The sequence below is a fragment of the Cherax quadricarinatus genome, chromosome 72 (genome assembly GCF_038502225.1).
Source record: "Cherax quadricarinatus isolate ZL_2023a chromosome 72, ASM3850222v1, whole genome shotgun sequence".
NCBI classification, from domain to species: domain Eukaryota; kingdom Metazoa; phylum Arthropoda; class Malacostraca; order Decapoda; family Parastacidae; genus Cherax; species Cherax quadricarinatus.
The window spans coordinates 10411970-10425721 of record NC_091363.1 but is presented as its reverse complement, the minus strand read 5'-3'; the positions used below and the strand labels follow the sequence as shown (position 1 = coordinate 10425721).

Sequence of the window (13752 nt, the reverse complement as noted above, 5' to 3'; positions counted from 1 at the left end):
CTGACCAGTCCCTCGAACCTGGTCAGTCCCACGAGCCTGGGGAACCTGACCAGTCCCTCGAACCTGGTCAGTCCCACGAGCCTGGGGAACCTGACCAGTCCCTCGAACCTGGTCAGTCCCACGAGCCTGGGGAACCTGACCAGTCCCTCGAACCTGGTCAGTCCCACGAGCCTGGGGAACCTGACCAGTCCCTCGAACCTGGTCAGTTCCACGAGCCTGAGGAACCTGACCAGTCCCTCGAACCTGGTCAGTCCCACGAGCCTGAGGAACCTGACCAGTCCCTCGAACCTGGTCAGTCCCACGAGCCTGGGGAACCTGACCAGTCCCTCGAACCTGGTCAGTCCCACGAGCCTGGGGAACCTGACCAGTCCCTCGAACCTGGTCCCACGAGCCTGGGGAACCTGACCAGTCCCTCGAACCTGGTCAGTCCCACGAGCCTGAGGAACCTGACCAGTCCCTCGAACCTGGTCAGTCCCACGAGCCTGAGGAACCTGACCAGTCCCTCGAACCTGGTCAGTCCCACGAGCCTGAGGAACCTGACCAGTCCCTCGAACCTGGTCAGTCCCACGAGCCTGGGGAACCTGACCAGTCCCTCGAACCTGGTCAGTCCCACGAGCCTGGGGAACCTGACCAGTCCCTCGAACCTGGTCCCACGAGCCTGGGGAACCTGACCAGTCCCTCGAACCTGGTCAGTCCCACGAGCCTGAGGAACCTGACCAGTCCCTCGAACCTGGTCAGTCCCACGAGCCTGAGGAACCTGACCAGTCCCTCGAACCTGGTCAGTCCCACGAGCCTGGGGAACCTGACCAGTCCCTCGAACCTGGTCCCACGAGCCTGGGGAACCTGACCAGTCCCTCGAACCTGGTCAGTCCCACGAGCCTGAGGAACCTGACCAGTCCCTCGAACCTGGTCAGTCCCACGAGCCTGAGGAACCTGACCAGTCCCTCGAACCTGGTCAGTCCCACGAGCCTGAGGAACTTGACCAGTCCCTCGAACCTGGTCAGTCCCACGAGCCTGAGGAACCTGACCAGCCCTTCGAACCTGGTCAGTCCCACGAGCCTGAGGAACCTGACCAGTCCCTCGAACCTGGTCAGTCCCACGAGCCTGATGAACCTGACCAGTCCCTCGAACCTGGTCAGTCCCACGAGCCTGAGGAACCTGACCAGTCCCTCGAACCTGGTCAGTCCCACGAGCCTGAGGAACTTGACCAGTCCCTCGAATCTGGTCAGTCCCACGAGCCTGAGGAACCTGACCAGTCCCTCGAACCTGGTCAGTCCCACGAGCCTGATGAACCTGACCAGTCCCTCGAACCTTGTCAGTCCCACGAGCCCGAGGAACCTGACCAGTCCCTCGAACCTGGTCAGTCCCACGAGCCTGAGGAACCTGACCAGTCCCTCGAACCTGGTCAGTCCCACGAGCCTGAGGAACTTGACCAGTCCCTCGAACCTGGTCAGTCCCAAGAGCCTGAGGAGCCTGACCAGTCCCTAGAACCTGGTCAGTCCCACGAGCCTGAGGAACCTGACCAGTCCTTCGAACCTGGTCAGTCCCACGAGCCTGAGGAACCTGACCAGTCCCTCGAACCTGGTCAGTCCCTCAGGCCTGAGGAACCTGACCAGTCCCTCGAACCTTGTCAGTCCCACAAGCTTGAGGAACCTGACCAGTCTCTCGAACCTGGTCAGTCCCTCAGGCCTGAGGAACTGACCAGTCCTTCAAACCTTCTCAGTCCCACAAGCCTGAGGAACCTGACCAGTCCCTCGAACCTGGTCAGTTCCTCAGGCCTGAGGGACTACCTGGAGTTTACCTGGAGAGAGTTCCGGGGGTCAACGCCCCCGCGGCCCGGTCTGAGACCAGGCCTCCTGGTGGATCAGAGCCTGATCAACCAGGCTGTTGCTGCTGGCTGCACGCAAACCAACATACGAGCCACAGCCCGGCTGATCCGGAACTGACTTTAGGTGCTTGTCCAGTGCCAGCTTGAAGACTGCCAGGGGTCTGTTGGTAATCCCCCTTATGTGTGCTGGGAGGCAGTTGAACAGTCTCGGGCCACTGACACTTATTGTATGGTCTCTTAACGTGCTAGTGACACCCCTGCTTTTCATTGGGGGGATGGTGCATCGTCTGCCAAGTCTTTTGCTTTCGTAGTGGGTGATTTTCGTGTGCAAGTTCGGTACTAGTCCCTCTAGGATTTTCCAGGTGTATATAATCATGTATCTCTCCCTCCTGCGTTCCAGGGAATACAGGTTTAGGAACCTCAAGCGCTCCCAATAATTGAGGTGTTTTATCTCCGTTATGCGCGCCGTGAAAGTTCTCTGTACATTTTCTAGGTCGGCAATTTCACCTGCCTTGAAAGGTGCTGTTAGTGTGCAGCAATATTCCAGCCTAGATAGAACAAGTGACCTGAAGAGTGTCATCATGGGCTTGGCCTCCCTAGTTTTGAAGGTTCTCATTATCCATCCTGTCATTTTTCTAGCAGATGCGATTGATACAATGTTATGGTCCTTGAAGGTGAGATCCTCCGACATGATCACTCCCAGGTCTTTGACGTTGGTGTTTCGCTCTATTTTGTGGCCAGAATTTGTTTTGTACTTTGATGAAGATTTAATTTCCTCATGTTTACCATATCTGAGTAAACATGAGGAAATTAAATCTTCATCAAAGTACAAAACAAATTCTGGCCACAAAATAGAGCGAAACACCAACGTCAAAGACCTGGGAGTGATCATGTCGGAGGATCTCACCTTCAAGGACCATAACATTGTATCAATCGCATCTGCTAGAAAAATGACAGGATGGATAATGAGAACCTTCAAAACTAGGGAGGCCAAGCCCATGATGACACTCTTCAGGTCACTTGTTCTATCTAGGCTGGAATATTGCTGCACACTAACAGCACCTTTCAAGGCAGGTGAAATTGCCGACCTAGAAAATGTACAGAGAACTTTCACGGCGCGCATAACGGAGATAAAACACCTCAATTATTGGGAGCGCTTGAGGTTCCTAAACCTGTATTCCCTGGAACGCAGGAGGGAGAGATACATGATTATATACACCTGGAAAATCCTAGAGGGACTAGTACCGAACTTGCACACGAGAATCACCCACTACGAAAGCAAAAGACTTGGCAGACGATGCACCATCCCCCCAATGAAAAGCAGGGGTGTCACTAGCACGTTAAGAGACCATGTCCTACCTAACGATCCCCTCAAGGGAGGTTCTTTGATGCCAGTGAAGGGATCTTAATCCAAGGAATTGGACTTGCCCTCCCCTTCCTTGGATCGAACCTAAATACCTCCCAGGCACTATACGGCTCCTATGGGTTTATGTTTCCCTATATAATAATTATAATAATCATGGCGGACTGATCACACCAAAACTACATCTACTGCCTCCAGTGTTATATTTTAACAATAAAGATACCCAAATGTTGCACATGTGTCCCGTAGTTCCATTGTTATCGCACTTACCTCACTCACTGAGGTCCGGGGGTCGATCCCCGGTACGGGTGGAAACACTAGGACGTTTTCCTAAAAACACCTGCTGTCCATGTTCACCCATCAGTAAAATAGGTACCTGGGTGTTAGTCGACTGGTGTGGGTCGCATCCTGGGCCAAAATTGACCTAATTTACCTTAAATGCTCTGCATAACCAGGGGTTTTCTATACAGTAGTATGTGATTGATGTCAGTTATAGTCTGTATATCTTGTACATGTACTTGTAGAAATAAATATTATCATTATTATTATTATTATTATTATTATTATTATTATTATTATTATTAACTTGCCGCCATTAACATGACACAATACAACAGTTCTTTCCTGTGATCCAAGGAACTGAAACTACCATTCCCTTCCTTGAATCAAACTTGTTTACCTCCTGTTTCCCAGGCTCAGTATGACTCCTACGGGTTTAACGCTTTCCCCCTGACTATAATAATTCACCTCTTGTTATTTCTGATTTACATATTCTCTCCTATAATGCATATATTAGTATGTAGTAGTAAATATTTGTATTAGTATATATTAGTGCAGATATATCTTCGTTTCATCTATTAAATTATATGCAATATTCCTTTTACTTATTTCGTAAATATTTATGTATAGTAAATTTACACTTGAAGTCATTTGTTTCATATTATATTGTAATTGAAGTGTCTGTCTATTAACTCGCTCTAAAGTCCTTATAGTTTTTTTTATAAGGCAAGGCTCTGGTGGCCTGGTGGTTAACGCTCTCGCTTCACACGGTGAGGGCCTGGGTTCGATTCCCAGCCAGAGTAGAAACATTGGACGTGTTTCTTTCCACCTGTTGTCTATGTTCCCCATCAGTAAAATGGGTACCTGGGTGTTAGTCGACTGGTGTGGGTCGCATCCTGGGACAATGACCTAAGGAGGCCTGGTCACAGACCGGGCCGCGGGGGCGTTGACCCCCGGAACTCTCTCCAGATAAACTCTCCAGATAAGGAGGTACTACCGTCCTGCCAAGTGAGTGTAATACGGAAGCTTGTATTTGTTTTACATGATGGTAGGATTGCTGGTGTCTTTTGTCTGTCTCATAAACATGCAAGATTTCAGGTACGTCTTGCTACTTCTACTTACACTTAGGTCACACTACACATACATGTACAAGCATATATATACACACCCCTCTGGGTTTTCTCCCATTTTCTTTCTAGTTCTTGTTCTTGTTTATTTCCTCTTATCTTCATGAGGAAGCGGAACAGAATTCTTCCTCCGTAAGCCATGCGTGTTGTAAGAGGAGACTAAAATGCCGGGAGCAAGGGGCTAGTAATCCCTTCTCTTGTATAAATTACTAAATTTAAAAAAAGAAACTTTCGTTTTTCAAAGAATTTTTGATTAGTGTTGTATAGGTAATAGGCAGCCTTATTGACGCCCACTGAACGTATACAAAGTGTACAGGTGTACATCTTGGAGAATATATACTAAAAACTTAATTTAACTTATAGTGATTAAATTATTTTTGAGTGATGGTGTACATATGAGATGTGGGATGTAATAACTCTCGTACAGTTGATATTAAGTTGTCAACTTAAGAAATACACCTAAATTCTTACTGGGATGTAACTCTGGGTAACTAATACGTCAACTGGCTCTCGTTAGCAGTGCATGGCTTTATCTATATATACCTTCGATAAGTTATCAGTTATCAGTCTTGGTAGAGGTAGTTAGTCACTGAGCGTGTCCAAACACCCACACTTGACACAGTCGAGCAAAAATTATATATTAAAGCAATATCACTCTGTGGCAGCGGAAATCGTGAGAAATTATACTTATTTCCTAATATCTTTTAGTAAATGAAGGCTCTGAAAAATAATCGATTGTATTTTGCGAGATATATTTTGTCCACGTGTTAAACAAGAGGATAAGAACGCGAGTCAGATAGGAGAGAAGTAACAGTGTGGCTGCCAGGACGGATTGGTCACTCCTGCTGACTGCAGTTGATATACGCTCGTATTTCTTGTGACATATTTCTACTAGTAGTGTCTCTTACTGTGATCTGTTAAGAAAATGAATATTATACCGAGTCGTGAAGTATTTATTGTACGTGTTAAGTTACAGGGAATTCGTTTTATGTTGATAATATACATGTAAGCATTTGCAAAGGCTTTTAAGAAGGATTCTGCGAAGTTGTAAAGGAATTTAAGTGTTTTTCATTAAAATAAGCGTCGTTTTCCGGTCAATACTTGAGTATATACTTATATTATTGAATATATCTTTTAATTACTTCGTGAAAGTTTATATGTTGACAGCACTACCTAGTTAATAACAGAAATACCAATCAAGTAAACACATCCCAGCAAGATTTTTTGGTTCGCTTTGGAAAAATGATTTACTGAAAAATTGAATGAATGATGACATTCTTGCAGTTAAAGTTCACATGAGAGTCAAGAGGACCATGTGTCAACCTTAATCAAGAGGAAAGTGTAAGATACACGTTTCAGTAAATCTGAATTAGCTCCAGATAATTAAATATATAAAAGAATCTGATAAATTAAGAGGTAACAAGATCACATTTTTATTTGGTACTGAAGTTGGTTAAGGATGATATTGAACATACCTGAACCTCACTGAGCATTTAAAGAACTCTTGTATTTAGAGGTTGAATATGCTAATAAACTGAGTGAGCGTCAAGCTCACTCTCGGGCCACAAAGCTCACTTAGAGTTTTAGGTGCTTGCACGAAGGCGCTTCTGTATTTAGAAAATCCAGAAACATGATTCTTAGCTAATAAAATCACTAAGAGTTGCTCGCAACTTCCAAACTATTGAATGCTAAAGTTTTAAACTGTTTACCATGATAAAGTGATCTAAGAATCGGAAGTAACGTTACCTGCCTCCAAGTGAGTCGCCTACCCTGGCAAACTCTGTTGACACCGAGCTCTGAGGTGGGTACCTCAGCCTCACAAGTGGCTTATAGGACAGATTTTCACAAATGATTGATGTTGCAAGAAACTCGCCTGCATGCACGTATAAAGGACTAACTTACTTGGTGTTGCAGCATATATCCTGATCTTCAACTTCCCTAAGCTTAGCCTTAGCCCCTCTGGACTTTCCCTCAGAAACCACGTGCAAGTGGGAGCCTGCATTCCTGCAATATTCAATCGTTATTAGTGACCTGCCTGCACCTCAGAAATTCCTATATCCAAGAGGGTGTGTATCCCCTAGCACAGTGGTTCCCAAACTGGGGGTAATTTAACCATTTTTCGGGGGTAATGGAGGGGTGACAGAAAAAAAGTTATGAATTCTGAAAATCAAGAAAACAATGCGGTACCCGGTATGAGGATTATTGTTAACTTTGTCTTAGTATATAAAGTTGTAAAGTAAACCTATTATAAGTAAGTAATAAAGTTAAACCAAATAACAATAAACATCAAAAACTAATATACAGTATTAGAAAAGAAGAAATATATAGCTAAGTGTGTGGAAACCCAGAAGTATTTTGACAAGTATGCTTCAGGACAAAAGTCACTCAGTAGCCCAGATCGACCTGTCCAGTACACGTCACTCACTTCCTGAGGCTGCCTCTATTTCACACTGTCAGTTTATCTGTGAGCATCAGCCGAGGTAGACATAAGCTGGTATGTATGTGTACTGCCCTGTGCAGTATATAGTTAGTATTTACCCACTGTTACTGTGAATTTGTAGCTATTATTAGTTTTATATATAATGTATGTGTGGTTCTTACGTTTTCAATGGTTTTGCTAGGATTAGCAGAGTATGCGAGGCTGTATACGTTCACGTTTAGCCATATATATCAATAATAACAACATTTTGTGAAAGGGGTAACATGCGTTATGTGGCATGTTAAATTGGGTAACAAGCTGAAAAAGTTTGGGAACCACTGCCCTAGTATAACTATGCAGACATGGACACTAGCTTCTAGACTGACGAGAGACGCTGGTACTTACTGGGCATGCACTGCCTGCTGCGCAAAGGGGCCTACAGATCAACTCACTCACAATTCTCCCCAGACACTGGCCAGAAATCTACGAGATAAAGTGGAGGTCTTGTCTTACTGTATGCGCCTGACGGAGGTCATCTATGGTACATCGAGGTGCCTCTACCAGATTTCCCCAGGTCTCAAATGTGAAGACACGTGGGGGGCGCCGTCTGCTGATCACGGCACGTCTTGTCCAGTTGGTGTCTGTCTTAAGAAGGATGCTATTGTGTCTTTGAGACCTGCGCCTCGTCATTCAAGCTAGGACTGCCAGTTCTCCCTAGCTAACTTAACCTAGTGTTTGCCTACATTATCGGCCTATTACTACCTATGTTAAGGTCTTAGGTCTACATTATTATTATCTACAGTTGCCTTAGTAAACCTAATATTAATATACTAACAGTAAAACTACTCCTTCCCTGAAGGGTAAATATATAAATTAAATAGTACCTTCATCCACGCCAACTTGGGGAGAGAAATGTGTTTATGTTCGGGGAGAATGCTTTTTGTTTGGGTGGGTTTAAGGGCCACCCAGCTCAGCCATTCCATTACGGCCATGCTGGAACCCCCTTTGTATGCCGGATCTGTCCTATGGAACTTTAGGGACCAAATAAATTTCCACAGTTAACAGTGATGAGAGAGGCAGAAATACAACTAAAAAAATTTATACAAGAAAGCCCACTTAAAGATTTAGCCACCAGGCCCGGTGGCCCGGTGGCTAAATCTCCCGCTTCACACACGGAGGGCCCGGGTTCGATTCCCGGCGGGTGGAAACATTTCGACACGTTTCCTAACACCTGTTGTCCAGTTCACCTAGCAGCAAATAGGTACCTGGGTGTTAGTCGACTGGTGTGGGTCGAATCCTGGGGGGACAAGCTTAAGGACCCCAATGGAAATAAGTTAGACAGTCCTCGATGACTCACTGACTTTCTTGGTTTATCCTAGGTGGCTAACCCTCCGGGGTTAAAAATCCGAACGAAATCTTATCTTATCTAAACAGTTCAGAGTATAAACTATGAACTGTTATCGTACCTCGTCTCGTGTCATACTTCATAGTCTAGCCATATCTATAGTATACTACACTCTCCAGTATATGTCCCACAACTGTCGACAAACATCCAGGTACTGTATCTAGCACTCGAGGCTGATGGAAAAATCGGCACAAATGCAGTATAATGCTATTCTTTATTGACTACGTTTCGCCCACACAGTGGACTTTATCAAGTCACAAACGGGTAAAGAGTACATGAGTATATATCGGGTGGAGAGTCAGTTGGATAATGTTGGAGAGGTTGGATGTGAGACGGACCTGCACGGGATGTCCAGAGAGAGGCTGAAGGGCACGTGGGGACCAGAACCTGGAACACAACCCACAACTCAAGATAAAGTTGGACAGGGATTATTAGCTAGCTCAAACGGTAGCACAAGATAGCAGGAGTTAGAGTTTAGAGGAAAATGGACATAAATGCACACTTGTAGCACACCTTTTTTGACGACGTTTCGGTCCTGGGACATTGATCTCTTCCAAAATTTGCAATGTAAACAGAACTAGAGATGGACAAGTTAGCTTTGCTGAGTTATTCCGCTAGTATTGTCTTAAATTTCCAGGTGTATACAGGTGTTCCTTTTTACTTAACTGAGGGCGTTAAATGACTCATATGGGTTTACCTGTTTTTGATATAATAAAGAATCTACAGGGAAAGAAAGACACTGGACTGTCCTACTAGTGAATAAGGTAAATTATAAGAAACCAATAACATGAGTGTAGAAATATAATAAGAACAAGGAGATATATACCAGTGTTTAAAGTGCAGAAGAAATACAAATATAAAAGAGGAGGAGAAGGAGGAATCCAGCAGTAACCGAGAATGTGTATAGATAACTAAGGCAAACTATTGAATAATAAAAAAAAACTAATAATAATAAATCGTAACTGTGTCAAGTGACTGAAATTTTAAGAGAAGAAAATACTGAAGGAAAAAGATATCAACAAGATGTCGATGGAGTTGGGAGACAGCAACAATCTTCTGTCTGGTGGGTGAGTTTCCACGGCTGGTTGGTTTGTCTTAATTGATGCCTATCAACTATATGAGGGTCATTAAGGCTGCATCATACCTGTACACCACCAGTCAAGGCTACTTTAATACCTTAAATAGGGATTAAAGTAATCTTGCATAGCATTCCAGTACAATTTTTTTTAAGAGTGATGAGAAATTAAGGGTTACGTGAAACAAGGGTAGTTAATTTCTAACAAGCGAGACAGTAGTCTGAAAACTTTTGTCTCATTTTGTTTTTTTTATGTTACGTTGGAATAATTTAGTTTTGACCTAAAATGGCGCTTGTTAGTTAAACACTAAGTTGGTAATTTATTGTAGTTGTTACTGCCATATTCCACTGGCTGTCATAGCAAATCTCATCTCAACTGTGTAGTGTTGTGTGTAGGAGCGGCCGTATGAGTGTATTCTGGCAGTCACGGACGGACTTCGAGAGGAAATTGCTTGTGGTGCTGGTTGTGATGTCCGTGGCCTTGGTAGCGTTAACCATCGCACTTGCTGTTGTGGCCTCCCAGGGTACGTACATGTCCGTGGTGGTTATGTGTACTTTCATACAAAAGATATTTTTGACCAGAGGTTTGGAAAGTTGGGGAAGGAAGAAGGATGAAACATGGGAAAAGGGTGGGTAGAGAGGTGGGGTAATAAAGTGGCCTAACCCCTTCGGTACATTTTAATAAAGGTGTATGTGTAGTGTTATGAAAATTATAGGATGGGTATACTTCCATACATTGCCATGCTCTTCTAGTGCCTCTATATCAATTTACATGGTCTCTATGTGTCTTTATAAGCTGTGTGTGCCTTTACACGCTGTCCATGTGCGTTTGCGTGTTCTCCATGAGCATTTCCATGTGTGTGTGTCAGTGTTACCGGCGATTGTGTTCTATGGTTGCGTTAGGAATTAGCTCCTAACCTCTCTCTCTCTCTCTCTCTCTCTCTCTCTCTCTCTCTCTCTCTCTCTCACACTCACTCTCTCTCTCTCTCTCTCTCTCTCTCTCTCTCTCTCTCTCTCTCTCTCTCTCTCTCTCTCTCTCTCTCTCTCTCTCTCTCTTTCTCTTTCTCTCTCTCGTATACCATTGTTCCAAGCTGGCGCTTATAGTATTAGCAAGGACTACCATCATGTACCTATAGCAACACTACCACCAACATTACCACCAACACTACCACCAACACTACCACCAACATTACCACCAACACTACCACCAACATTACCACCAACACTACCACCAACATTACCACCAACACTACCACGAACACTACCACCAACATTACCACCAACACTACCACCAACACTACCACCAACACTACCACCAACACTACTACCAACATTACAACCAACACTACCACCAACACTACTACCAACACTACCACCAACACTACCACCAACATTGCCACCAACACTACCACCAACACTACCACCAACATTGCCACCAACACTACCACCAACACTACCACCAACATTACCACCAACACTACCACCAACACTACCACCAACACTACTACCAACATTACCACCAACACTACCACCAACATTGCCACCAACACTACCACCAACACTACCACCAACATTACCACCAACACTACCACCAACACTACCACCAACACTACCACCAACACTACTACCAACATTACCACCAACACTACCACCAACACTACCACCAACACTACCACCAACACTACTACCAACATTACCACCAACACTACACCCAACATTACCACCAACACTACCACCAACACTACCACCACCACTACCACCACTAACACCACCAACACCACCAACACTACCGCCAATACTACCACCAACACTACCACCAACACTACCACCACCACTACCACCAACACTACCACCAACACTACCACCAACACTACCACCAACACTACCACCAACACTACTACCAACACTACCACCAACACTACCACCAGCACTACCACCACCACTACCACCAACACTACCACCAACACTACCACCACCACCACCACCAACACTACCGTCAACACTACCACCAACACTACCACCAACACTGCCACCACCACTACCACCAACACTACCACCAACACTACCACCAACACTACCACCAGCACTACCACCACCACTACCACTACCACCACCACCATCACCAACACTACCACCAACACTACCACCAACACTACCACCAACACTACTACCAACACTACCACCAACACTACCACCAGCACTACCACCACCACTACCACTACCACCAACACTACCACCAACACTACCACCAACATTACCACCAATACTACCACCAACACTACCACCACCACTACCACCACCACCACCACCAACACTACCGCCAACACTACCACCAACACTACCACCAACACTACCACCACCACTACCACCAACACTACCACCAACACTACCACCAACACTACCACCAACTCTACCACCAACACTACTACCAAGACTACCACCAACATTACCACCAGCACTACCACCATCACTACCACTACCACCAACACTACCACCAACACTACCACCACCACTACCACCAACACTACCACCAACACTACCACCAACACTACCACCAACACTACCACCAACACTACCACCAACACTACCACCACCACTACCACCACACTACCACCAACATTACCACCAACACTACCATCACCACTACCACCAACACTACCACCAACACTACCACCACCACTACCACCAACACTACCACCAACACTACCACCAACACTACCACCAACACTACCACCAACACTACTACCAACACTACCACCAACACTACCACCAGCACTACCACCACCACTACCACCAACACTACCACCAACACTACCACCACCACCACCACCAACACTACCGTCAACACTACCACCAACACTACCACCAACACTACCACCACCACTACCACCAACATTACCACCAACACTACCACCAACACTACCACCAGCACTACCACCACCACTACCACTACCACCACCACCATCACCAACACTACCACCAACACTACCACCAACACTACCACCAACACTACTACCAACACTACCACCAACACTACCACCAGCACTACCACCACCACTACCACTACCACCAACACTACCACCAACACTACCACCAACATTACCACCAATACTACCACCAACACTACCACCACCACTACCACCACCACCACCACCAACACTACCGCCAACACTACCACCAACACTACCACCAACACTACCACCACCACTACCACCAACGCTACCACCAACACTACCACCAACACTACCACCAACTCTACCACCAACACTACTACCAAGACTACCACCAACATTACCACCAGCACTACCACCATCACTACCACTACCACCAACACTACCACCAACACTACCACCACCACTACCACCAACACTACCACCAACACTACCACCAACACTACCACCAACACTACCACCAACACTACCACCAACACTACCACCAACACTACCACCAACACTACCACCACCACTACCACCACACTACCACCAACATTACCACCAACACTACCATCACCACTACCACCAACACTACCACCAACACTACCACCAACACTACCACCAACACTACCCCCAACACTACCCCCAACACTACCACCACCATTACCACCAACACTACTATCAACACTACCACCAACACTACCACCAACACTACCACCAACACTACTACCAACACTACCACCAACACTACCACCAACACTACCCCCAACACTACCACCAACACTACCACCAACACTACCACCAACACTACTACCAACACTACCACCAACACTACCACCAACACTACCACCAACACTACCACCACCACTACCACCAACACTACCACCAACACTACCATCACCACTACCACCAACACTACCACCAACACTACCACCAACACTACCACCAACACTACCACCAACACTACCACCAACACTACCACCAACACTACCACCACCACTACCACCTACACTACCACCAACACTACCACCAACACTACCACCAACACTACCACCAACACTACCACCAACACTACCACCAACACTACCACCAACACTACCACCAACACTACCACCAACACTACCACCAACACTACCACCAACACTACCACCAACACTACCACCAACACTACCACCAACACTACCACCAACACTACCACCAACACTACCACCACCACTACCACCACCACTACCACCAACACTACCACCAACACTACCACCAACACTACCACCAACACTACCACCAACACTACCACCAACACTACCACCAACACTACCACCAACA

At 46.0% G+C, this 13752-nt stretch overlaps 2 protein-coding genes across 19 annotated transcripts in view; one reads left to right on the top strand and one right to left on the bottom strand.

Moving 5' to 3' along the window:
- The window catches only part of LOC128701254 (pancreatic triacylglycerol lipase-like), a 70487-nt gene extending 62920 nt beyond the window's left edge, over window positions 1-7567 (bottom strand). For all 3 annotated transcript variants that reach the window (XM_070100408.1, XM_053794852.2, XM_070100414.1), the window contains exon 1: window positions 7530-7567. In XM_070100408.1, the coding sequence (XP_069956509.1) occupies window positions 7530-7552 (23 nt within the window). In that variant the 5' untranslated portion in view covers window positions 7553-7567. The remainder of the gene's footprint in view (window positions 1-7529) is intronic.
- Window positions 5176-13752, top strand: part of LOC128701255 (uncharacterized) — a 9826-nt gene continuing 1249 nt past the window's right edge. The window contains exons 1-3 of one of the 16 annotated variants that reach the window (XM_053794861.2): window positions 5176-5270; window positions 9148-9488; window positions 9881-10020. In XM_053794861.2, the coding sequence (XP_053650836.2) occupies window positions 9445-9488; window positions 9881-10020 (184 nt within the window). In that variant the 5' untranslated portion in view covers window positions 5176-5270; window positions 9148-9444. Of the gene's footprint in view, window positions 5271-5392; window positions 5556-5583; window positions 5603-8405; window positions 8573-9058; window positions 9489-9880; window positions 10021-13752 lie in introns of those variants that run through there. The other 15 variants (XM_053794860.2, XM_053794857.2, XM_053794869.2 and 12 more) reach the window with 15 other exon arrangements.